A 25,435-nucleotide genomic window follows, 5' to 3' on the forward strand; every position below is an offset into this window, starting at 1 on the left:
GTGTTTTTTCAATTTTATTTCAAAAACTGGTTCCAAACTTACTCTTAACTTTTAAAATAAACCTTAAAAACCCTTAGAATCCTAAAATTGCATCTAAATGTCTCTTTGTTTTACATATAAATTTAATGACCCGTTGAATAATATTAATTCTATTTTTAAATTCTATAGATTTTTAAAGTTTCTCTAAAATTTTCATTAGCTTAAATAATACTTCTGTTTTTTAGTCACAAGCTTTTTGAATAGTTTTGGTAATTGAATTATGCATGGAAAGCCTATAAAATAGACTTTTATTGAGGCGGGACTTTCCGAGACCATATCTTATAGACCTTAGAAAAGGTAGCATGGACACTATAAATAGAAGTTTATGATATCCAATCGACATGTGTAGCCAAAGCCGATTGGCAAGTCAATAAATCCAGAGATCGCAACGCAGGCTTATCGCCCAGTATCTGGGGGAGATCCGAAGGCATCGAAGCTCAACATGCTGGGCGGTGGACCGCTTGGTCATTAATCGCACCACCGTATCCCCACAGCTCCACAAATCAGCAGCCAAATCAACGCGCACAGCCCCCAAAAGCTAACAGTCTACCGTTAACAGAGCGGTGCTTTTCTCTCTGGCTCTGTTAGCCTGCCGGCTGTGGCTAACATTGGTGTGTATCCGGCAGATACTTTTCCGACCGTGAGTTCAGTCTATCTTTGGTGCTCACCGGTTTCGCGTGTGCTTAGCTCTTCAAGCCCCAAGACAGGCCAGAATCCAGAGTCCGACTCGGAAGAATCTCCACCGCTTGATAAACAAACAGTTAAAACAAACCGCTTGCCCCCGTGCCTCCGCTTGTGTGTGCGTGTGTATCTGTGTGTGTGTTTGTCTGCATTTTGTTTGCTGCTCCACGGTTCGCCCTCATTGTGCTCTCGTGCAAATGAAAATCTCATTGAGCAGAAAGTCGCAGCGGCAGCGGAAAGTGGAAAATCCTAAAGCGGCACCAGCCACAGCAAAATAAAAAAAAAATTATATTAACCAAAAAGAAAGAAAATCTTGGCTAGTGAAATTTTCTGTTGAGAACTAGAAACGGCAATAAAACCCAAATACAGTTAATCTGAAACGAATCCATCGCTGGAATCTAGCCAAAAGTAAATGTTTATTTGATTATACAGATACATTTTGAAATTATTGAGAATTATTTGGAAAAGATGTAGATTTAAACACGAATTTTTCATAGAATAATATATTAATATATAGTCTTAGTCATGGTTTATTTCTAATGTTATATAATAAAGCTACTATACAAAATATATTGAGTGATAACTTTATTTTTTATTTGGTTTTAAGTTGTAAGACAAAACTTTCATCTCAGTCAATAACACGAAAATAGTTCTAGTCTTCTATTTCATTTTTTTTTTTTTTTTGTCTTGGCTTTCAAGTCTGCCCAGTTGAGTGGCCACTGGCCAGTCGATCGGGTCGATTGGCTTCCAGGAGAAGCATGCTTGGCGGCAGCAGCCACCTGTCCAGTTCTCAACCCACTATCAGACTCTCAGAGCCTGTCCTGGCACTGGGTCTCATCCCCATTCCATTACCAGGTACCTGGCAGCCACTTCCAGCCGCAGACATTGCGGCACAGAAGCCGAAACCGCCGCCAGATACTTGCAACCAACAGCCGCCACAACTGTGCGTGTTGAGCTATGGAATTTTATGCAGTGGTTGGCTGGCTCGTTTACGTTTTCATTTTATCTGCGCGAGTATATCTCCTATTTTACAACTTCATATATGAAACTTTTTATTGGCAGCGAAGGGTGGTCGTCGTCGCTGTTCGGTTGCCGCTTCTGGGTACGCACTCAGCCAAACGTAACGAAAACGCAACTGCGCTTCACGCTTCCACTCCCCAAGTGGATGGTTGGGGTGGCTTCGGCCCAGGGGATCCACTAGAACATAGGCAGCGGGACGCGCTTGAATTCCGATTATCATTCGACCAGTCGGAGATCTCGTGTTCTGGCCAACAAATCAAACACAAAAGTTATCTTGTCTTCATAGAAGTTGGCCAATATTAAAACTCAGCAATTCCAAAACAATTAAATAAAGTTGGGAATAAGCTCCACTAATTGCTCACTGTCTGGACGTGAAACTGCCAACTTTTGGCCAACAAACTATCGGCTTAAAGGCCAGTAGGGCACTGATTAGTGCCTGGTTTAAAACAAACTTTTTTAATTAAATCCCAAACAAGTCAAACTTTTTGCTAAATGAGAATCCTTTGTCCGAGCTTTGCTGCAGTTGAACATTGGAATGTAATTCAGTTTAATTGACTTTTTATCAATCGCAGACTCACTCTTCCGCTGCCCACAGAATTTTTATTATTGGATGCAATTGGTGTCTTTTTTTTTTTAACACTCCCGGGATGTGTGTCGACAGCTGTAATTTCTTTTATGTTGTGTCTGGCGGTGAAGCGTTTTGTAACCTGGTTTTATTTGCAGTCATAACATTTTGCTGCCATTTGTGTCTAATCACTGCACCAAGCCGAGCCAGCAAAAAAAAAAAGCATAAAAAAGAAAACAAACACGCCACCAGATACCGATACAAGATACATTGGGTATTGGACCCAAGAAGCTTGATTCTGACATGTTTACATATTTTGCTTTTTTTCGCGATTTTATCTTTTCTTCTGAATCGATATTTGTAGTAGTACAGGGTGCCTGAAAGCATATCAATGTTGCAGTGGCACAGCACAGCTACTACAGATACAGATACTTCTACGTAGTCAGATATAGTTAGTATCTGGAATGTATCTTCAAGTCATTACACACGTTACTGCGGGCCTCGGGGCATAATTTGTGTAGACTGTTGAGTCTTTTAGTTTCATTGTTAGGCATGACTCTGCAGAGGGCAGAAAATCAATTTCGAGATACTGCGTTTTGTGTTTATTTATTTACCGCCGAGCTCAGCTGGCAGATTGAAGATTAGCGCTTTGTCTACCCGGTGGAAGGTCGCTCGACAAGAAATCTCTTAGCCAGAATAGATCACGAGATGAACTTGAACCACACAAATGCCAAACGACCATAAATTTAATCCGAAACTAAACATTAAACCGCTCAACATTTGCAAACATCCTGGGCCAGCTAAATATAAACAAAAAAAAAAAACAGAATAACAAACCAATTTCAAGGAAAAAAAAAATATCACGGACCGCAAACGTAACTTCTCAAATGTTTCTATCTGATGATTTCGTCAAAAAGATTAATAAGCAATTTTGGTTGTGTTCTTCTCGGGTTTTGGTGTTTTTTTTTTCCAGGCAGACAACTACGTGTCTGGCATAAATGCTATCTCGAGAAACACCGAATTATATCTTTTCAAAAATTAAACGTAACGGAAGGCCCGTATGTGTAGCAGCCGAAGACAAAGATATCTTGTTTCTGGTAAAGGCTTTTGAATCAATTGCCAGTCACATACGGGGATACTGGGAGTGTTCAATTGAATGAACTGCATTTCGGTCAATTCAAATGATTTATGGCTAATACATTTAAATGATGATAAATGATTGTGTGAATTTAATAAAGCAACTAAAAGCTTGAAAGTGATTTTAAAAATGATTTACCCATTCTATCGACAAACCGGAAACATAAATAAATCCAATAATTCTGATTAGATTTATTTTGAGAACTAAAAATCATTAATTAAAATACATAATTTAATGCATTTTTAAATCATATAAAGTCGTATATATTTCTATTACTAATCAGAAAATCAAGCCAACTCGAATGCCCACAGACAGTTGTGATACACAAGGAAGAACTCTGGAATCATTGACCTCTAACCCAATGCCGACAGCTGGCAATGAAGAGGGCTGACATGGCGTATGTGTAATGTGATTGTAGCCATAAATGTATACAGTTATAAACACAATTATATAGCCCTATATATCAGTATGTGCAGATGTGTAGGGTATTGATAGAGGGAGGTCTTTGTGCCAATGTTTGCAGCTCTTTGCATCTTCCATAGATTCCCTAGAAATAGAAAAGGTTGCGTTGCTAAGCGTACAAATGCAGTGAAAGAAATTTTTTACAGAATATTATAGTGTTTTTAATTAAATATGCATATCTTCAATACTATCTCTCGCTGTGTAGCCGCATAGAACCATGTTTACTTGTGTGTTCTTTATGATTTTATGACTTTGGCACCGAAAACTGCCCGAGAACTCGAATACACCAGCATGCATCCATTTACAGTGCCGATCACCGTTATATAGTCTGTACAGTGCGAGGCAATCATAAATAAATATAAAACGAATCTCGCATGAGGGCGGAGACGAATGGGGAGCACCATTTGTTGTGCATTTGGCGTGCGATTCTCGTGATTTCTGATGGACTGGGACGCTACCCAGCCCCTCGTAGCTCCCCTCGGTTTCTATTGGTCGATTTATCAGTTTGCCTTTGTTATTTATAGACGATTCTATATTGACACGCAGTCAGACATAAATATGCAAGTACACATATTTGTTGATTACTCGCTGGCTCTGCTTTCCATGCAATTGAAAGTAATCCCCCATCCAGGCACCCTTTTTTTCTCGTGGGGGCTTGATTTTGAAATACATATCGATTTCTTTGGTGTCTGGACTTTCCCAATTCGTTTGTTGTTATTTGTTTATCGGTCTTTTGAATCAACATCCTTGATATAAACATCTGAGCAATTTCCCAGCAAACATCCACAGGAAATGGAAAGATAAGTTAACACAAAAATTAACAGATAAGCAATACATTTTTCCTAGAATATCTTAAAGTATCTTTCAGTTTTCATTTCGTGGGATTTGTGAAATACACTCTTAGTCACTACTTGACATGAGATGCCCCTAATTGCTAATTGCCTGACATCTTCATAGAGTTATATTTTAGTCACATTTTAACGTTTTCCCGGACACTTTGTAAAATCTCCCAAATATTTCCACATTACCTATAAATACATCTGCGTCCGCCTTTGCAAAATGTCGGTCAATAAGATGGACTCAATGAGAAAATGGGATCTATTTATAAACTACAAAACTTTTATTCCACTTGCGACCATCACTCACCTCATACCTCATACCTAGCCGAGCTGTTTCTCAGAGTTTATGACGCAATTTCGCTTAGAGCCAGAAGAACGACAAAAACATTGCGTAAACAATAAATTAGCCAGCAAATACGATGTTTGGAAAAACAGTTTAGTCCATTGTACTTGGCCGTTTTTGATTTTTGTTTTTCTTTGAGCTTTGAAAACCGTGTCAAGTAGGCCGCCGGAGTAAAGTTTACCGAAGGTTAGAATACTGGGAAGTCGCAGGCGAAGTCCGTAAACATTTGCCAAAGGTATAGTAATTTATGCAGGAAAACTTTTTGCCATGTATCATTTTTCCATGACAATACGGTTTTTGGCAATTGCCCAGTAAGCAGTCCGAATTCGAGATGGCCATCTCTGGGCTCCAAGTCGCCCTCTTTCGGGGTCAACAACCTCGGATTTGGCCGGTTGTCTACTTGGCTGCCTACCTAATAGCCTGGCTACTTGACTCTTGTGGATATCGTAGGTGTTTTCACTTGTTATTATTTATCCATAAGGTTGCCCCTCAAAGCAATTTATTTGGTCATTTTTCGGTCTGTCCGGCTCTGTAACCTCATTTCATATTTGGCACATCAAACAGCAAAAAAAAAATCAGAAAACCTGAAAAGGGGCTGACCAAAATGAATAAACAATAAGCCAAATTAACTTTTGAATATTACAAGCATAACGGCGAAATCCAACAAATGAGAAATATTTCTGTTTACCTTCTCCCCGAAAAAATGAGTCACCTACCTTCCAAATAAAACGATTGCTCAAATGGGAATGTTCTCACAAATTGGATAGGCTTTTCCCCCAGTTTAATAATTTGCGTTACTGCTTTAATTAGATTGTGGATATTTTCAACAGATTTCACTATAATTAAACTTTTGTTTGAGCCACGAATTTATTGACGGTGCAGAACGTGTTTTGTCTTAATTGAAATTGAAATTAAATAACAAAGAATAGCAACAGAGACTATAGGACATATTTAAACCTACTTTTAGCCAATTTATTGAAGCTAATCCTTCTAAAACTTCTAACATCAAAAGACTTTAGCGCAAAGCTGCTTAAAATTGGGTAACAATAAATTCTTGACAAATTAGCAAACGATCAATGTCCAACAAACTCCTCAGAGGGATCAAGTGACGGGCGCGTGTTAAAAAAAAAGAAGATGAAATCAAATCTCGTCAATCAATCAGGTGCTAGGTGCCAAGATCCAATACAAAAAAAAAATACAAAATATATACATTAATTAGATGGTCTGTTGGAAATTCATGTGCATTTTGCATGAATCAGTGGCGGCAGCTGGTTATCAGGATTGTTTACGTAACGCCCCGGCTTATTTAAATGAGGCAGTAACTCAAAAAACGATTTATTATAGCCCGGAGTCGATGTTTTGTCTGGCTGATAAGCCGACTATTGAATAACGTGATTAATAAACAATATATTTACAATATAAATTAATACGAGTATAGCCAAGCTGATATCAGATAATGGTCCGGACTCCAAGTCCGGCTCGTCTTTTATATCAATGAATTCCAGGCCTAAGACAGTTTCTATTGAAAATTTTCCACAACTGGTTTCCAGTTGTTTCTGATTAACAATTTTCTCTATTCTGTTTTTTTTTTTTTGGTATTTTGGGCCTGTTTCTGGGGATTTCACGGCCCGCGAATCATAAACCATTTGCATAAACAAACGTTTGGACTTTTGTGGGTTTCAGCTCGTAGGCTTTTTACCATAAAAGCGTCACATTTCACTTTTTCCTCCCAAGCATGTGAAAATTTTCGGTTTGAATGAAATCTTCAGAAATGGTCAATAGACAGATTCAGAGATATTCGGTTATACCAATGTATATGGGTTAATGCCATGCTTAGTCTGGGTCCGACTCTTGATGAACTTGATTTTTCGGTTTCGGATTCGGGCCTCTCTTATCATATTTATTCTTCGACATCTATTTCTTTCTTTCTAGAAATAAATGTAAATTTGGATGAATTTCTGTAACCAAAAAGAAATCGAAATCTCCGCTGTAGGGTGTGAGCCATTAGCCCAGATCTAGAATACATCTCGATATCTACATAAAATTCACATAAAAATGTGAAAATTATGAGAAAACTTGTTTTGAAAAGCTTGCCAAGAAGTTTTTCATCTCTCTTGGCAATCGTTCAGAAAACCATTTTAATTTGATCCATTTTAAGTGATTGGCCAAAGTGTTTTATGGACCCGCAGACCATATATGCGTGAATAAAATCATAATATAGATGTATAATTAATCTATAATTACCTTGGAATTAGCATGAACACCCTGCACTCAGAAATCCATTTGGCGCCTGGCCAAAAGCGATGCTTCCATATTCGGGCACCCCAATCGTCAGGGTCGTAAAATGTCTCTGCGGCAATTGCGACACATTCGATTTGCATTTATCCGAAAATATATGTGTATTCCCAGACTCCCTCGGTGGGGCTGGAGGGGAGTAGGCCGGATCTTTAAAATTCAATTTGTGGCCCTGCCGAAGGTGAACAAATTGAGGGACCTTTGTTTCGAACTCGATCTGATTCTGGCTTTGATTTTATCTCTTTATTTTACGGCTCATCAAATTTACGTTTATTAATTGAACTTTTGTTACACACACACTCAAATCTGATTAGCCGCATCTAATGGATAAATGATTTTTGGTTTCTTTTTCTCCTCCTCTCCAAATCGAGTTCAATGAATCAATTTGACATGTATGGAGTCGGGGAATGGGAAGTCGGGCTAGATGGGTTGGGTGGTTTTTCCGATGTAACTTGATGGAATATCAATTCTACTCTAGACATTGCTCAAATATTTATCGTTGACATTTGAGTTCTTTGTGGAAAGGGCAGTTGAGAGCAATTTACATTTTTAATTCGAAACGGTACAGAGAATCCAACGATACCTTTGGCTACGAAAGCCATTAAAATTTCATGAAACTATTCCGAAAATTGCATTCGGTTACAGGGCGATATGTCTAATGGTGCTTTTTGACCAGTGGCTCTAATTTTCTAACTGGCTTACAAGAACACATACTATATAGCTAGAATAACCCTCCCATATGTGAATCAAATTATATATACTCCGGAAGTTTCTGCAACACTGACTTGAAGGGGCGTAGGCTGGGAAAGGGGAGCGGTGTTGGGCTTTTGTTGATACAATTTGACTCGCAGTTACCTTGCCAGCTGTTGCACATGCAACATGTTGCATGTTGTTACCGCATTGCCGTTGGCATTTCAACACAATATTTATGCAAAATCGCAACTTAAGATGTGGCAAGAAATAATAATAAAGGTATACCATAATAATTTTCCTTTATGTTAGGAGCACCCACCTTAATCTACGGTCAAATAGTTTTTGCTCTCGTTTTTCTTGTTGTTTTGTTGTCTTTGGGAAAATCTGTGGAAATTCCTTAGATAGCTTTCTCGGTAGTAGACATAATTTATTAGATCCCACAATTACCGTTGCCTTTTACAAACAATATCCATGGCAAAGAGTTGAGAAATTTTTTTTTGAAATTGTTTTGTCTTTATGAAGATTACCCTATCTACGGGTATTTGGAAAATTTGAAAGTTTCTTGAAATTGTGTAGCTTAAAAAGAGTATTAAGAACGTATATTTGATCCCCAACTTCAGAAGAATACTTTTCTTAAATGGTATCATGTCGCCAGCCCATCAGCTTGCCCCGAGGAGTGTCTTCCACACCGTGGCAGTAGTAGGCCAAACGGATCCACACAATTAACTTCGTTTAGGGTAATTTCCGGGCCAAAGCCCCCAGGAAGGGCATACTGGCTGGCTGGTTCGAGAGAAGAACATAACTCCCCAGATTCCCCCAGAGGCCAGATCATATGACGAGTGTGAAAGACCAAATAAATCTGCCCCTCGAGGAAGTCAAGAGAGCTGGCCGCTTGACATGCAAGTGACAAGTTAAACGCCGGTTTCATAATTGCTTATGGCTCTTAACTAAATCTGGTATCAGATTTCGCACGGGCTAGAAAATTCAGTTGTGTGAAAAATACGGGGCCAAGTATTGTTTGTTTTTTCTTTTTGTATTTTTAGCGGCGAATGCGGAAAACTCATGGTATGGTATATACGAGTTTGTTGCAGTTGTTGCTGGTTCGCTTGCCACATGGCCTGCAATTTCGAAATACTCCAAATATTCAGCAAACAAAAATAAAGAAAAAATAACGAAAACTATTTCAATTTCTATTTGGAGCAGCCCCAAACCCAGAACGAAAGTGAAACAAGTTTGTTAACTTTTTTTTGGGGGAAATTGGAAAATTCAAGGTTCAGATTGGTATGTTTGCACAGGAGATTGTTTTTTCAGGAGGCGGAAAATAGAGGGGGGTCCTGTGTTTCTGGAGCAAGGATACAAATGTGCGTTGGCTGAGAAGTCAGCAGGGGGGTAGACAGGTGTTAACGGGCTTTTCGCGGTGCCAGGTACAAGGGGTCCCTGTTGCCATTGACATTTGGGCTGGGGCTAACCTTTGTTTTTCCTACTTCGGTTTTGTTTTGGAACAGAAAATGCCAAAAAAATGTCACTCGAATTGGATACGTTTATAAATAATATTTCCATATCGATATATCAATGAAAGTGTCAAGAAAATAAATAAAAGTGTAAAAAGTTAAGGGTCACAACATGTTTCAAGAGAGATAGAAAAATAAAGGATTTATTTTCCTAATATTTTCATTAGGGCTTCTTAAATATTTAATACTTTAATATTCTCGCACATTGACAGGCTTACGTGTCCAATTACAATCAACTATCTGACTGTTTTAATTACATAGTGTGCATCATATATTAGATACCGAATACATAACTCAAATCAGATTCCTCGCTGGTAAACGCGTCCAAAGCTAAATGTCAGAAATCAGAGTGCTACGTCTATATACATTTCACATTAATTTAATTAACTGTTAAAGGCACAAATGTATGTATATATCTATATAAATATATAGAACATACATGGTACGAGGGAGCGGAGATATATCAGCAGTGATAGGACTAAGCAGAGTGACACGTGAGCAATTATTCCTGTTCAGTGTTTAGCTTGCATGTCGTCGTAATTCCTGGACATAGATAGAAATACACAAACGAATAAATGAGTAGGTATCCACATAATGGAATGTATGAATCAGCCGCAGGGCCTGCAGAGAAACGAGACTCCGTTCAGGGGTGAGTCACGGATGTGGGATTTGAAAATGCCTCTGGGCCCAGAAACGGGTCTTGGGATCTTGGACAGATGAAGCTGGGCCTAACTTTGAACGGCCGAAATGGGTGTGACGCACTTTTGGAAAGTTCAGCCTTGACAGTTGGCACTTGATGGCTGGCGCGCACTTGATGGCGATTAGTTTTAATTTAATTACACGGCAACCAATACCAACCACTTTGCCAGCGAATTAATTTCCCAACTGTTTTCCTCAATTGCAGACCTCGCCAATTAATTGACGAATTAAAGATCAATCAACGTACATAGCTTGTACCGCTAAATCAAACGGAAAAGATGCAGTGCGGCCTGGAGCAGATGAACGACTGTGAGCGGTCCCCCAACCGGACGAACCTCCGGGTCAACTTCAACGAGAAGGGAGCAGAGGTCAAGGAGCGGCGGGAGAAGTTCCTCACAGCCAAGTATGGATCACACCAGATGAGCCTGATCCGCAAACGGTTGGCCGTCGAAATGTGGCTGTACGACGAGCTCCAAAAGCTCTTTGATCCACCAGTAAGTATTTTTCTAAAATATTTACAAATTTTTTATTAAATGCAAAATAAATTCACAGAGCGAGGCCATCGATGTGGACATTGACGAGATTCTGGACATGGACACAGACGAAATCAGAAGATCTCATCTTATTGTGAGTACCCATTCTACTTAAGATTAAAAATCCTTTAAACTAATCATTTAATTCGATTCTTGCAGAGATTACTGTCAGTCTGCAAACGCCCGCAATCGGACATATCGAAGTTCATCAGCGATCTTTTGGATCGCGCAAAAACGCTTTAAGTACCCATCCCTCATATAAGGAATCATCAACAGATCTACACATAATATTCAGATAAACAAATAATACCTAGAGCATTAAGTATAGCTTTGAACACAAAGAACAAAGAATTCTGTTTGCAAATCTATGTTTATATCCATTCAAAAATCATGTTTATTTTTTTTCCTGTTCTTTAGTTGATAATTGAAATCTTTATACTGACTAATTTGAAGTTTAACCGAATTTAAGTCACCTTTGAAAATGATAAACATCATAAAAATCGTTAGCCCTAAGCTTATGGTATAATATCGAGAAACATAATACTTCATCAATTTTGTGATGAAAACATATTTTTTAAATAAAACACAAAAACATTTGAAATGGCCTAAACGCAAATTATAAGGTGCATTTCAATTGAAAACCATCGTAAGGGAAAAGCCCGTGTAGTTAAAGTAAAATAATGATTAGCTCCATTTTTGATAAGGGGGCCTAAACTCCTCCTGGAACACTCTGGTTGTTTTAAAAAACAAAAAAATTCTAGTTTATTTGAATGTGTGTGCTTCATTTAATCACCCGCAGGTATTAATCCCCGAATAAACATTTATGTTTTGGGTGAATATTAAAAAAAATTTGTAAGTAAAGTGTGCGATCACCGAGACAAAGATGAAAGCTCAGGTTCACTGCCAAATCGTGGAGGAGGAAGAACTTGTATGCGCAGTTAGCAAGTACAAACCGAAATGGAGAACAGAATGCACAGACAAGAAAGGAATTTTAACAATACACCTAAAAAATAATCAAATTAAATCAATATGGTAGCAAAGAAATCACTTCTCGAATCAATTTCAATAGCTGTAAATAAAAATGTTGAAATACAAATCCCAAAAATTTGTAAATATCCTTGAAAAAGCAGCAACACTTCTTCACTCCACGGCCTCTACACATCCTTGTAGTAGTATCTAACCATTTTCTATCAATCAAAAATTAACGTTAAAGTATTTTAATTGTGCTCAATGTATCCGGGAGAGAAACGAATCAGTTTTAGCATATTTAATATCACTACTTCTCTCTATCAGATCTACAAATTATTAGAAACTTCTTAAAAATGATACTTGCATGCTAGTGAAAAGAAATTAATCATCGCATATTTCCATTACCCCAAATAAACGCATAAAGCTATTATTTAAGCAAGTTAGCACTAAAGTATTTAAGCCTAATCATGCACAAATTTTCATTTAAAAATTAATCACTCAAGCACACACATAAACCCGCTAAACGATACACAGAGAGCTGTAACGAAAAGCTAATATAGTAATTATAAAACGCAAAAGAGAAGTTTACAATAAATATTTGATTGCTTTAGACAAGATTGAATTTTAGCATTTCTTTTTATAATTAGGGGTTTTCTATATGGCTATATTTTCCACAATTCTCATCCGATTCTCAAGCGAAGTACCTTAAACGATTTGTGGGTCGATTCTCCACCATTCTGCATCAAAATCCTGAGACAAAATATTTTTTTAGATTTTTTGTCCATTTTTCCTGATGGATCCCCTGAAAATGGGATTTTCCCCCTATAGGGCCCACAGCGATGGCTATATCTTTCCCAATTCTTATCCGATTCTTAAGCGGAGTACCTTAAACGATTTCTGGCTTGATTCTCCACCATTTTGCATCAAAATCCTGAGACAAAATATTTTTGAGATTTTTTGTCCATTTTTCCTGATGGATCCGCTGAAAATGGGATTTTCCCCTATAGGACCCACAGCGATGGCTATATCTTCCCCAATTTCTATCCGATTCTCAAGCGGAGTTCCTTAAACGATTTCTGGATTGATTCTCCACCATTCTGCATCAAAATCCTGAGACAAAATATTTTTTAGATTTTTTGTCCATTTTTCCTGATGGATCCCCTGAAAATGGGATTTTCCCCTATAGGACCCACAGCGATGGCTATATCTTCCCCAATTCTTATCCGATTCCCACGCGGAGTGCCTTAAACGATTTCTGGATTGATTCTCCACCATTCTGCATCAAAATCCTGAGACGAAATATTTTTTAGATTTTTTGTCCATTTTTCCTGATGGATCCCCTGAAAATGGGATTTTCCCCTATAGGACCCACAGCGATGGCTATATATTTCCCAATTCTTATCCGATTCTCAAGCCGAGTACCTTAAACGATTTCTGGATCGATTCTCCGTCATTCTGCATTAAAATCCTGAGACGAAATATTTTTTAGATTTTTTGTCCATTTTTCCTGATGGATCCCCTGAAAATGGGATTTTCCCCTATAGGACCCACAGCGATGGCTATATATTTCCCAATTCTTATCCGATTCTCAAGCCGAGTACCTTAAACGATTTCTGGATCGATTCTCCGTCATTCTGCATTAAAATCCTGAGACGAAATATTTTTTAGATTTTTTGTCCATGTTTCCTGATGGATCCCCTGAAAATGGGATTTTCCCCTATAGGGCCCACAGCGATGGCTATTTCTTCCCCAATTCTTATCCGATTCTCAAGCGGAGTACCTTAAACGATTTCTGGATCGATTGTCCTCCATTCTGTATCAAAATCCTGAGACAAAATATTTTTTAGATTTTTTGTCCATTTTTTGTGATGGATCCCCTGAAAATGGGATTTTCCCCTATAGGGCCCACAGCGATGGCTATATCTTCCCCAATACTTATCCGATTCTCAAGCGGAGTACCTTAAACGATTTCTGGATTGATTCTCCACCATTCTACATCAAAATCCTGAGACAAAATATTTTTTAGACTTTTTGTCCATTATTTGATACGGATCCCTTTAAAATGGGGTTTTCGTTACCTACGTGAACGGTCTTGCGAGTAAAATCAAAAACAGCTGTTTGCCGGCATGTACTTTGGCCACACTAATGTGATAATATAAACAGTTGGGAAACCACAATTTGTTGATAATCTTAGCAATGGAGGATTATTACACCTGGACATATCCCGACGTTCCTGGAAATGTCGCGTAAGAGAAAGGTTTACTCCATTGATTATGATTTTAATTATTTTACCAGCCAGGAACTGCTGCAGCTGGAGAAGTCAATTGTGGTGGTTGGAATCGTCGGCCGGTCTAAATGCGAGAGGGCAAATAAAATGCAAGCATTTGGAATGAGCCCGCCAGCGAGTCATACACCGGCTGACGGTCAGGTTCAATGCTACTACAAACGGGGCACCTCCTGCCTCTTTCTCCACTTCGAAACCACTTACGACGAGGTGATCCTGCACCGGATGATAGAGGATTCGATTGCGGACTCACAGAACTCTTTTGATTTTGACCAGTTCTATGAGCGAATGCGTAGCCGGTTTGTACGCATGATGCTGCTGGCCTTGCACACTTGCCACATTGTGGTCTATGTGGAAACCGGACCAACATTCGATCCAGCTCTGGTGACGGTGTTCCAGCTTCTGAAATTCGCCAGAGAGCAGCATTTGAAGCAGTTCCTTCCGCAGATGCTACGAGATAGTCCCGCCGCAAAGATTGGGGAGAAGTCTCGTTTGTGTACTCCTAGAATACTGTTCCTGTTTGAGAACTTTCCCTCTGATGAATCTAAAACACGGGAGAATGTCTCGGCGCATGAATTTCAAACTGAGGACAACATTTACGAACTGCTACGTCACCATCACATTTTTACCAACAGTAGCACCAGTTCGTTGGTTGCGTTGCCCAACAACAAACAGTTTGTCTTCTTCAACGCCCACGAAGAGCTTCATCCGGACTATCTACTTAAAGCTATCGACTGCCTAAATAAGACAATGTTCAAGCCAGATATGAGGGAGGAGGAGGAGGACCAAGAGATCCTTGAGCTGGCGCCTTTTGAAGGCTTTTGCAAGCCCTTTGGCCCACCGGGAGAACGAGATGCGGAGGAAAAGCAGTACAAGCGCCAGCACACAGCCTGGAACTTTCTGCAGCGCCACATCCAGGATGCTCTGCAGGGCTGCTTCGATGAGGGATCTTTTAAGCAGTTGCCCCATCTGGGTCAGTTTCTACTGCTTAGCTTTCCAGAGTGGCAGGGATGCATGGACACGCTGACCAAACTGCTGGTGGAGAATGCAAAGGACCCCAGTTTTCAGACAAGCAATGAGGAATATGTAGGTGTTCCGAATATTTGAAAATCCATTTAATTTGTTTTATGTATTTCACAGAGAAACTTTCTAGAAAACTTCGAAGATAGCTTAAACTACGAAAAAAAGTGAGTGGATGGGTATAAATCGAAGAAACATAAAGAAACCTTTTCGTTTACAGATTCTGGGCCCATTTGTGCGAGCTGGGATTAAAAAAGGGCATTTCTACGTACAAGAATTCGGCTCCTGCTAACTATGGTAGTGCCACTCACCACAAGCTTATGGCGGAGGCCACTATTGCCTTCGAAGAGGAGGGTCGCGGGCCGACGGCAGAGGCGGGGCTGGCCAAGATGGCAGCTATTTGCCAAAAGCACTGGCAGGACGGTCGCCAGCAATGTGAAAAGTTAAGCCTACGCTCTCAGCCGTGTACGTTGCCCAAAGATGTGCCCCACGACAAGCACAATAGCGGAGTGATCCACATCTCTAGCTGCAATTGCGGAAGGACGCAGGGTAGACGAGATGACCCGTTTAACCTACGACAGGCCAACTATGATTTCTACGAGCATGTTGCCCAGATCTGTAATCTTTGTGTGAAGGTGAAACAGTACCAGTTTCCCATATTCGAACCTTCTGTGAGTGATTACCGAGCGGCGGCATTTGATGCTGCGTTTCCCATGCTCAACACTGGTAAGATCAGCACACCACTGGGCGAGGAAGAGATCGAAGATGTGGAGGATGATGAGGATACTGAGGAGAAGGATGTAGTAGAGGGAGATAATTGCTCGCAACAGCTTTCACCCACTTTTGGCTCCGACCTGAACATGTCCATTGCTGGTTTTGGGGCGTCGTTAAATGAGTCCCAAGAGAGTTCTGAGCCATTGTCCGGGTCCGAGCACGAAACCACCAGCACTGAGACGTCTAGTGAGGACACGGAAAACGAACTGATTCTCCAATTGAAAGAACCCGCCAGGAAAGAGTCTCCTCCAACTGGGGCCTATTCCACATCAACAACAGAGTACCTGCCCGGACTGGTGCACACCGTCAGCGACTTTGGCCTCTTGCCACTGTTCCCCAGCTGGTCTCTGGCATGCGTTGGTCCGAGCTCCATTTACAGCCACAACACCGGGTTGCAGGAACACTTCCAAAGCGGATTTTTGTCTGGAGCTAACTTTCTGCTGCCATGGGATGTCCTACTGAGACTGGTGCACGCAAACAAGCATCCCCAACAACATCACCACAACATGCACCATTCCGGCAAGAAGCAACAGCGCTGGAAGAAGCAAGGCGACCGATTATCCATCAAGATTTTCGTGGGCATGGAGTACGAGTGCTCGCGCGGTCACAGGTTCATGATGTGCGCCCCAGATCGCGTGCTTCGCGGTGGAGCAGACATCGAGAGAGACACCTGCAGCAAGGTGGTGCACAGCAACATGCCCCTGTACTATCCCTGCCCCTGTCGCTCTCAGAGCAACTACCTGGCTCAGCTAATGCGTATCCACGTCGTCACCCCCAAGGCGCCGGTTAACATAATCGTAGATCCAAAAGTATGTGTGGGCAAGTACACCTTCACGCTGGGCACCATCGTTCCGCCACGATTATCGCAGAGTGCCTACTGGATTCTGAGACTGCCATTCGTGTATCAGGGCGACAATGAACTGATAGAACCACCAGAAAAATTGGAACCCGACAATCCGATGGCTGGGGGATACCTGCTGCCAGGAATGTTTGGTGTGGCTGAGACCGATCCCAATATGGATCTGAGCAATCCCGGACGAACTGAATCATCAGGAGGTACCTTCCTAAGGATTTAGTTCCCACGTATCTATCTTTAAAATATTAAATTCAGAGCCCATCTGAAATAAAAGAAACTCACTTTTTTTTTTTTAATAACGATTAATGTAATCTCTTCAGGCGGTTGTGGGAATTACGCAATTGGAATTATAGAAACAAGTTGGTTTCCAATATGGGTTATAGGGGAATGTCCAACGGGGACCTAAAATGAGCAGTGTAATGTTGGATCTTAAGTCTAACAAAATGTAATACCTTTGAAAGATAGTAATTAATTAATGATTTCATGTTTTGGGTCGAGTGAGATTTGTGAGATGTGAGGCTCGAAATTGCAACTTCGATTCGGTTGCGGGGATACTCATTAAGTACCGACTTATCTTACACTTATCGCAATTAATTCTTATTTTTGTGAACTGGCTTAAACCTTCCGACGACCAGGTGTACACCTCCTGTACACCCCGATCTGTATAAAACGTTGTCTTATTAAATAATTGTGTAAACTTTAAGTAACTGAATTTCTGAGAAAATTGGAAAAATTCCGAATAACTGGTAAAAAAAATAAAATTATAGTAGCAACCAAGAGTAATACTTGAAGAATAGAAAGGCATGGCCAGCTAGCTACACTGTTCTTCGAAAGAAAAAACCTCTGAAGAACTGAGAATTTGAGATGCTCTGATGAAATATGGCAGAAACAGATGCTTAAATCTAGATGAGCTCTTCGGTGCAAACTTCCTCCTCGTTTAAAACATAATCGCCGCACACTTCCTCCTGACAGCCCACGTCCATGTCAGCAAAGTCGTCGTAGTAGATGTCCGAGTCCATGAGAATGGCTTCTTCCTGCACTCCGAGAAACGGTTCCAGGTCATCGCTCATGGGCTTTTCATCATCTAGCTCCTCCTCCACCTCCTCGTCCGCATCTTCCGCGGGGGTTTCTCTCTCATCGCCGTCATCCTCCGGCTCCTCTTCATCCTCGCCTGTGGAGTCAATGGCTGGTTGGGGTGGAGCGACTGGCTGCTGCTGATTGGGCTGCTGTGGTGGCTGCTGATTCATCTCCTGGAACACCGACTGGACACGCTGCATATAGGCCTCTTGCTCCTGTACGCCGGTCAAAAATCCACCTTCGGGTGGTTGTTGCTTCATGGTGTCCAGGAGGGCGGCATGCTGGGTGATTACATGGTGCGACAGAGCCGTAGCATCCGCGTGCAGCGATCCACAGACAATGCAAACCAACGTCTCATGTGGCTGCTGGGGTATGATTGGGATTTCTGGAGGAGCGGCTCTAGCAGCCGATGCCTGATGGGCCTGGATGTGCTTGTTGAGGTACGCCTGCTGGCTGTACGACTTTCCGCAGATGGGGCACGGGTATGGCTTCTCGCCGGCATGGATCTTCATGTGAACACTGAGACTAGAGGCCTGGGTGAAGCACTTGTCGCACAGCTTGCACTGAAAGGGTTTCTCGCCGGTATGGATGCGCATGTGAATGTTGAGGCTGCCGGACTGGGTGAAGGAACGATCGCACAAGGAGCAGGTAAAGGGCTTCTCGCCCAGGTGGTTCTTCATGTGCTGAACCAGCTCGGAGCTGGCGCGGAAGGCCTCGCGGCAAATGGCACACTGGTAGACTAGCTCCTGGGTGTGCATACGCATGTGCTCGTCCAGAAGCGCCTCAGCCTTGAACTCCCGCTCGCATTCCGGACAGACAAACGTCTCCGTCGGCTCGGCATGCGTCTTCTGGTGGAGCAGCAGTGAGCTATGGTTGACAAAGCCTTTGTCACACAACAGGCACTGGTGCGGCTTCTTAACCGTGTGGGAGCGCATGTGCACCATCAGGCTACTTGATTGGGTAAAGGCTTTCGGGCAGAGCTCGCACTTATAAGGCTTCTCGCCGCTGTGGATCCGAATGTGCGTGTTCAGGCTGCCGATGTGCGTAAAAGTTTTCTGGCAGATGGAGCACTGGAACGGTTTGTTGGTGATGTGGGAGCGCACGTGCTTGGACAGATCACCGGCGTTGGGGAAGCTGGCTTCGCAATGCGAGCACTGAAAGCACTTCTGGGCTGCGGGATCAGTGGCAGGATCGAGAACCGGGACATTGGCCTTGCTGCGTCGTCCTCGCCGTCGCTTGATAGGAGCAGAGGGTGCCAGGGTGAAACCTCCTCCCAGCGATTGTATGAGTGATTCCGGGACTCCAATCTGTGGAGTGTTCATATCAGGCTGCAGCAGGATTATGGAAGTGGATTCCCGCGGATCGGACGTTTGGAGGTAAACCTCGTTTGGGTTAGGCCCTTGAATTAGTCCTCTCATGGGCTGCACCCACTCCTGGCTCTGCTGGGTGTTTGAGTTGCTATTGGAGGTTGGCGTGGAACTGCTGGATGAGCTTGAGCTGCTGGAGCTGGAACTGGAGCTGCTGCTGTCATCGTCCGAAGAGTCATCTGAGGAGTCGCTGTCATCATCGCTGCTGTCGTTTTCATCCGAGGAAGAGCTACCATCTTCTGCTAGCTCGCACACAGGTTCGAATATCCAGCTGTAGTCCTCGTCCTCCTGGCCATCCGCCTCCGGCTCTTTTTCTACCTGAACCCCATTGGTACCCTCGTTCGGGTGAAAGGTATTCATGTGCTGGTAAAGTGCCAACGGGTGGACAAAGAACTCCGAACAGCACATGCAGTGAAAGGTAAGATCCGGAGGCTGTGGCTGTGGGGGATTAGGCGGTGGATTCGGCTGCTGCTGTTTCTGAAACTGCTGATGGTTCATAAACTGCTGCTGGGGCAGTTGCTGCTGCTGTTGTTGATGAAGGTGCTGCTGTGGTTGCTGAAGATGCTGCTGCTGGTGCTGGTGCTCCGGCTTGGATCCCAGGATCGGTGTGATCGTCAAGGGTAAGTGGTGGTAGCTCTGTGTCAGCTGCACGGCCATCTTGGCAAAAGGCTAAAAAAAAAAGTCAAATATATGTATGCGAGTATATAAGCATTTTCCTGTCTCTATAATAAGAAATTTATGGATGGGGAGAAAAATCAATGCAAGTACCTTAGGTGAGTGCGGTTAAAGGTTTTTGTATCTGTACGGGTATCCCCAGTGTTTTTAAGTATAAATTACGATTATATCACTGTTGTGTCATTCAGGTTGCGTGTTTTCGGGGCTCTTAAAATAACTCCATATTGTTCCAATAAATATTTTTTTGTTTTGTTTTGTTTTTCGGTTTGCAATTTGAATTTCGCTGTTTTTCTAATCTCGGTGTTGCATTCACATTTTTGGGTGAATGGAATGAGGCTATCCCCAGTCGGCGCTGTGAAAAGAATAGCGCATTGCCAAGTCGCAATTTTAATATAACGCGTAATTATAAGCGTCCTCTCAATGGTTACAACAAATAAAAGGAAAATGTTTTATGTTGGGCGCATTAGCGATGGTCAGACGGAGTTGGTATGAGAGCATACCGTCATGCAGGACTCATCGTGTGGCCAGCCCAAGCCGGGCGGTTAGTTGTTTAGTAATTTAAATTTTAGAATGTTTTTATTTCAAATAATTATCTAAATATTAATTTATATGAATGTTATAAAGTATTTTTTTCAATATTCAAAAGCATTTGTTTGGCTCTACTATTTTATGATGCTTGTTTCCGTATAACCAAATGTATCCATATTTTCAAATGAATGAGTATACAAAAATAATGCATCCTTTAATTATTATTGAAAATCTTCAATTTATTAATTTTTTTTATTTAAAATTCACACTTTTTAGTTAATTTAGGGGTTTTTTTTTTTAAATATTTCAAACAATGCCCGCTTGATAGCTTTTCTTCAGACACAACGATGTCCAAATGTTTTGTCATGAAACTTGGCCACACTACCACTCTCCCGGCATTTTGGTGAAACGCGTGAATTTTTATACTGCTGCTGGATTAATGTAAAAAAAAAGGATCCCTAAAACACAACCATGGCCGACAGCTCGTTCCCGATTAGCGGCCGCCCTAGCCTACTGCGCACCGCTGCTCTGAACAACTCGCTGGGACCACAGAACCTGTCGCACTCTTTTCTGCTCCAGGAGCAAACCCAGGCTTCTATTATGGAGGACACTGCTATGATTGAGGACACCATGGATGACGAGGATCGAGGCAGGAGTCGCACTGATGTGCTGTTCCCGCAGTTCTTTGACATGCTTCAGTCGCAAGGTGGTGGTCCTGAAGTCTTCGAGGTGCTCCAGGGATTGGCCCAGATCTGCCGTGGCGTTGTGGAAACACTGGAGCTGGAGATTGACCGTGGCGTAGGCGGGACTCAAGGAGCCCGTCAACGGGAGGCAACCGTCCGTTGGCTGCGTCAGGAGATTAACACCTGGCTGCTCTTACACGCCCTCTTCCACGACCGTGTTCTGGTGCAGAGCGATACTCGGGCCGACGACGAGATGCAGGATGGACCAACCCTGGGCGGAAGTGAGAAAGAGGTTATCCAGCAGCTGTACGCCATCAATGCCACACTGCGCGAGTACCAACTAGTGGTCGATTGGCTGGAGGCCTGCTACAAGCCAGATGAACAAGTAAACCTGCTGCATTGCCACGACCGAATGATGTCCTGGGAGAACACACTCTTCCAGCTGGACAACCTGCAAGGTGCTGCGTTTGGTCGGGGCCATGAAATTGTTTCTCGCTTGGATCCGGATGCTTCCGTTCGACAGAAGCGCCCGCTCCACGCGCTTGATGAAGAAGACAACCATCGACTCTCCCGCGCCATATTCTCGGCCATCCGGTCGGGACAAGTAGACGAAGGCCTAAAGCTTTGCAAGCACTACGGACAGACCTGGCGAGCAGCCATCCTGGAGGGCTGGCGATTGCACGAGGATCCCAACTTCGAACAGGGAAATCCCAAGGTGGACCAGAAGATGCCGATAGAGGGCAATCCTCGCAGGGATGTGTGGAAGCGGTGCGCTTGGTTGTTAGCCGACTCGAAGAACTACGACGAGTATTCTCGAGCCACTGCTGGAGTTTTCTCTGGCCATTTGGCCTCACTCAAGTCCCTTCTACACAACGACTGGCACGACTTGCTGTGGGCCTATCTCAAGGTCCAGATAGACATCCGTGTGGAATCGGAGATCCGTGGATGCTGCGTAAAGCGGTATCAGCCAATGCCCGACGAATACTGGAACGGCAAGATGACCATGGAACAGATCTTCGACGAGCTCAATGTGGCCAAGGATGCCTCTGTGAGGGACTATGCCCAGGGACAACTGGGCATCATACAGCGGCACCTAATTCTGGACACATGCGGTGAACTGCTGCAGCACATGGTGCGCTGGCTCGACAAGGACGCGGGACAGCTGTCACCTCACCAGCTACGTTTCATGGCCCACATCGTGATCTTTTTGCGCCAGATTGGACGCTTGGAGCACGAAAGTCCGGCGGAAAAGGTCATTGCGGCCTATGTGGAAGCATTAATACAGCGGGGAGATGCCCAACTGATTGCTTACTACACAGCTTCCCTCTCCAAAAACCTGCAAGTCCAACTGTATTCGCGCTTCTTGGAGAAGGTCGAGAAAAAGCAGAAGCGCGAGATGGCCCTGGAGGCTGCCTTGCAGGCCGGCCTAGATGTGGCCCAGATCACCCGGTTGACAGTTGAGAACATCCGCAACACTCCAGTGCCACTGGGAGAGTTGGGAGAGCCGCGAGCTGGCGAGGTATCCGCTGGTGATACGCGAAAGATTCATGCTCTAGAATGGCTATCCCATCTACCCGAGCAACGGGGTGAGCTGCTGTGGCAAGCCAATGCCATGATTCGAACATATTTGGGCTGCAGCAAGGTGGAGTGCGTGCGCCAAGCCTTCAAAATGGTACCCGGAGACGTGGTGCAGGTCCTCATCAATCAGTACGGCTCGATGAACAACCTGCCGCCTCGAGAGGAGTGCAGCTTGAAAGAGTACCTCTGCTACAAGGTGTATCTTGCGGGAATCGATAGCTTCCTGGAATGGAATAGCTTGTACCACAACAAGCCTCAAAAACCACAGCAGGAACACATCGCTTCTGGCCAAGACAACTTCACAGAGCGCATGGCCAACGAGCGTAGGGAGCAGGCCCATCGAAATAAGGTTACACGCTGGGAAACGCGTCTTAAAGAGCAGGCGAAGCGTAAGTAACAACAGTCGCCAGAAGAAATCAAAATAATGTACGTTTTTACCATTTTTTAGAAACCATGGAATCCCTTTTCAACGTACTCTTGTTCCCGGAAAAAGGATGGCTAGTGGATCCCTTCATTCCAAAGGAGCCAGAAAACGCCGTTCAGCTCAAGTGGGAATTCCGAACAATGCAGATGGAAAAGTTGCGTTCTCTCTGCTTGCCGGAGATCGCATTGTTCCTACACGATGTCATGTACAAATCTGGAGACTTTGCCGGCTGCGTTCGCCTGGCCGATGAGATTTCCAGCGAGAGCCGCCAGCTCTACAAAGTGTACACCAAACACAAACTCGCCGAACTGATGGCAAAGATCGCGGATGCGTCGCTAGAGCTGCTCAACTCAAAGTTGGATCCTTGGGGCTATCCCATCACTGCCTAGTAATCTTAATGCGTTGTGTTTTTTGCAATTACATTCTAATTTACACTTTTATTTGTGAAACTTTTACTTAAGTATCTAAAAGGGGCGGCGGATGACTTTATGGGGTTTTTACATTTATGTAGTTACGAGATTAGGAGTTGTTCTCTGCCGGCACAGAATTGTTCTCCTCGCATCCGTTGCTGTGCTTCAGAAGGTAGGCAGCCAGGAACTGAAGGGGATCAGCAGGGCGTTCGCGGGCAAGCGCTTGTAACCCATTCAGCAGAACAGGAGCCACGGTCTGGTCCAGGTACTGGCGAGTCAAGGTGCTAGTTTCACGACGCGGTTTCTTGGCGGCGGGCTCCGATTGGGCGGCTGGGGTGGACTGCGCAGTGCTGGCTCCTACGCTTGCCGCGTTCGAAGTGTTGTTGGCGGCGCTGTTCTGATCTTTGGCAGCCTCCGTAGATTGGGTCACAGGGGCAGCCGGCGAAATTGGGGCTTCGGTCTTAGCGTCCATGACTTATTTGTCCAAGAGCCGACTTTACGAATTATAATCTGTTTTTTCTTTGTGTTTCCCAACACTTAGATCTAAAAGCAATACCCCAGTAGGCCAAATGACGATAGTTAAACGAAACTATCGTACAATGCTCGTAAAGAGAATTACATATATAAACGCAATCTGAAAAGGGACTCGAAAAAGAGCGTTTAGTGATACTCACATATTTAATATATATATCAAAGCCCTCTTCGGCCCACTAAGACATTCGAAGTATTGATATATTTTTTATGGATTTTATTTCATTTATCTTAGTCTTTTTATTCCGAGCAGAAGTCTATGCGACAAAAATGTTATAGTTGTGTGTTTTTATCACTTGTACTTTTTTTTTACGTTAATTTTACTGATAATTAAATATATTCGTTAAACCAATATATTTCAAATTGTCACCACTAAGTTTTTAGTGTTGACAAGCCTTATGTCATTAAAATTTATTTTCGCCATTTCCTACACCAGAATCTAGGCATTGCCCAACACTTGCAGTCATATCAGACGAATAATTAGAAAATTTATCAATTAAAATATGACAGAACTTCTGATTGACCCCGATATTCGCGTATGGGTGTTTCTGCCCATCGTGCTTATCACGTTCCTTGTGGGCATTGTGCGCCACTACGTCTCCATTCTGATCTCCACACAGAAGAAGGCCGAAATCACCCAGATCCAGGACAGGTGAGTAAAGTCCGATATGGGAGCACCCGCATCTAACGAAGATCCATTTCTTTTGCAGCCAGGCGATGATTCGTGCGAGACTACTACGCGAAAACGGAAAGTACCTAAGTGCCCAGAGTTTTTCCATGCGGAAGAACTATTTTAACAACGAGGAGACGGGCTACTTCAAGACCCAGAAACGCGCACCCGTGGCCCAAAACTCCTCGGCTATGCTCACGGACATGGTGAAGGGTAACTTTATCAACGTTTTGCCGATGGTCATCATCGGCGGATGGATCAACTGGATGTTCTCAGGCTTCGTCACCACCAAGGTTCCATTCCCTCTGACACTGCGCTTCAAGCCAATGTTGCAGCGCGGCGTAGAGCTGGCCTCCCTGGACGCCGCATGGGTGTCCTCGGCCTCTTGGTATTTCCTGAATGTGTTCGGCTTGCGCTCCATCTATACCTTAGTCCTCGGCGAGAACAACCACGCCGATCAGACACAGGCCCAGGCTGATGCCATGACCGGTGCTGCAATGACGATGCCCCAAGACCCCAAAGCGGCCTTCAAGGCGGAGTGGGAGGCGCTGGAGATCACCGAGTATCACAGCGCTCTGAAGAATATCGATGCCGACATGCTAACCATTGCCACCGGCAATCCGGCCCCGGCTAAGAGCTCTTGATCAACTAGTCGCAAGTGTTCAGCATAATTAAGATATTTTAGCAAATTCCCCATTAACAAAACCAATTTTGTTTAGAGACCAAGTGGGTTATAATAAACGATGTGTGTATGTGACTTTAAGCACCAAA

General features: G+C 43.1%; 6 protein-coding genes across 6 annotated transcripts; 4 read left to right on the forward strand and 2 right to left on the reverse strand.

The window, feature by feature from the left end:
- Positions 1-689: 689 nt before the first annotated feature.
- LOC108126995 (protein phosphatase 1 regulatory subunit 14B) lies at positions 690-11,434 on the forward strand. The gene is made up of 4 exons (XM_017243798.3): positions 690-1,128; positions 10,491-10,779; positions 10,838-10,912; positions 10,978-11,434. The coding sequence occupies exons 2-4, from the start codon at positions 10,564-10,566 to the stop codon at positions 11,059-11,061; spliced, it is 375 nt and encodes a 124-aa protein (XP_017099287.1). The 5' UTR covers positions 690-1,128; positions 10,491-10,563; the 3' UTR covers positions 11,062-11,434.
- A 2,484-nt stretch (positions 11,435-13,918) lies between these two features.
- Positions 13,919-17,016, forward strand: LOC108126944 (nonsense-mediated mRNA decay factor SMG8). Its single transcript, XM_017243734.3, has 4 exons — positions 13,919-14,033; positions 14,083-15,157; positions 15,212-15,258; positions 15,312-17,016. Exons 1-4 carry the CDS (start codon positions 13,984-13,986, stop codon positions 16,939-16,941), a joined length of 2,802 nt encoding a protein of 933 aa, XP_017099223.2. The 5' UTR covers positions 13,919-13,983; the 3' UTR covers positions 16,942-17,016.
- A 184-nt stretch (positions 17,017-17,200) lies between these two features.
- On the reverse strand, positions 17,201-20,283 carry LOC108126945 (zinc finger protein 79). The gene is made up of 2 exons (XM_017243735.3): positions 19,934-20,283; positions 17,201-19,834 (listed from the first exon to the last, which is right to left on the reverse strand). Exon 2 carries the CDS (start codon positions 19,820-19,822, stop codon positions 17,624-17,626), a length of 2,199 nt encoding a protein of 732 aa, XP_017099224.2. The 5' UTR covers positions 19,823-19,834; positions 19,934-20,283; the 3' UTR covers positions 17,201-17,623.
- Positions 20,284-20,740: 457 nt separating this feature from the next.
- Nup107 (nuclear pore complex protein Nup107) lies at positions 20,741-23,493 on the forward strand. The gene is made up of 2 exons (XM_017243673.3): positions 20,741-23,018; positions 23,078-23,493. The coding sequence occupies exons 1-2, from the start codon at positions 20,840-20,842 to the stop codon at positions 23,440-23,442; spliced, it is 2,544 nt and encodes an 847-aa protein (XP_017099162.2). The 5' UTR covers positions 20,741-20,839; the 3' UTR covers positions 23,443-23,493.
- Positions 23,456-24,010, reverse strand: Dpy-30L1 (Dpy-30-like 1). Its single transcript, XM_017243677.3, has one exon. It carries the CDS (start codon positions 23,933-23,935, stop codon positions 23,573-23,575), a length of 363 nt encoding a protein of 120 aa, XP_017099166.2. The 5' UTR covers positions 23,936-24,010; the 3' UTR covers positions 23,456-23,572.
- A 363-nt stretch (positions 24,011-24,373) lies between these two features.
- Positions 24,374-25,427, forward strand: EMC3 (ER membrane protein complex subunit 3). The gene is made up of 2 exons (XM_017243676.3): positions 24,374-24,646; positions 24,705-25,427. The coding sequence occupies exons 1-2, from the start codon at positions 24,498-24,500 to the stop codon at positions 25,306-25,308; spliced, it is 753 nt and encodes a 250-aa protein (XP_017099165.1). The 5' UTR covers positions 24,374-24,497; the 3' UTR covers positions 25,309-25,427.
- The last annotated feature ends 8 nt before the right edge of the window (positions 25,428-25,435 follow it).

The sequence above is a fragment of the Drosophila bipectinata genome, chromosome 2L, assembly GCF_030179905.1.
Source record: "Drosophila bipectinata strain 14024-0381.07 chromosome 2L, DbipHiC1v2, whole genome shotgun sequence".
NCBI classification, from domain to species: Eukaryota; Metazoa; Arthropoda; class Insecta; order Diptera; family Drosophilidae; genus Drosophila; species Drosophila bipectinata.

Excerpts from the sequence above, each read along its gene's own strand:
- LOC108126995 (XM_017243798.3), top strand. The coding sequence starts at position 10,564 with ATGCAGTGCGGCCTGGAGCAGATGAACGACTGTGAGCGGTCCCCCAAC. Across the intron at positions 10,780-10,837 it reads AAAAGCTCTTTGATCCACCA|AGCGAGGCCATCGATGTGGA; the intron begins GTAAGTATTTTT and ends ATAAATTCACAG. Across the intron at positions 10,913-10,977 it reads TCAGAAGATCTCATCTTATT|AGATTACTGTCAGTCTGCAA; the intron begins GTGAGTACCCAT and ends CGATTCTTGCAG.
- LOC108126944 (XM_017243734.3), top strand. The coding sequence starts at position 13,984 with ATGGAGGATTATTACACCTGGACATATCCCGACGTTCCTGGAAATGTC. Across the intron at positions 14,034-14,082 it reads GACGTTCCTGGAAATGTCGC|CCAGGAACTGCTGCAGCTGG; the intron begins GTAAGAGAAAGG and ends TTATTTTACCAG. Across the intron at positions 15,259-15,311 it reads AGCTTAAACTACGAAAAAAA|ATTCTGGGCCCATTTGTGCG; the intron begins GTGAGTGGATGG and ends TTTCGTTTACAG.
- LOC108126945 (XM_017243735.3), bottom strand. The coding sequence starts at position 19,822 with ATGGCCGTGCAGCTGACACAGAGCTACCACCACTTACCCTTGACGATC.
- Nup107 (XM_017243673.3), top strand. The coding sequence starts at position 20,840 with ATGGCCGACAGCTCGTTCCCGATTAGCGGCCGCCCTAGCCTACTGCGC. Across the intron at positions 23,019-23,077 it reads TCTTAAAGAGCAGGCGAAGC|AAACCATGGAATCCCTTTTC; the intron begins GTAAGTAACAAC and ends ACCATTTTTTAG.
- Dpy-30L1 (XM_017243677.3), bottom strand. The coding sequence starts at position 23,935 with ATGGACGCTAAGACCGAAGCCCCAATTTCGCCGGCTGCCCCTGTGACC.
- EMC3 (XM_017243676.3), top strand. The coding sequence starts at position 24,498 with ATGACAGAACTTCTGATTGACCCCGATATTCGCGTATGGGTGTTTCTG. Across the intron at positions 24,647-24,704 it reads ATCACCCAGATCCAGGACAG|CCAGGCGATGATTCGTGCGA; the intron begins GTGAGTAAAGTC and ends TTTCTTTTGCAG.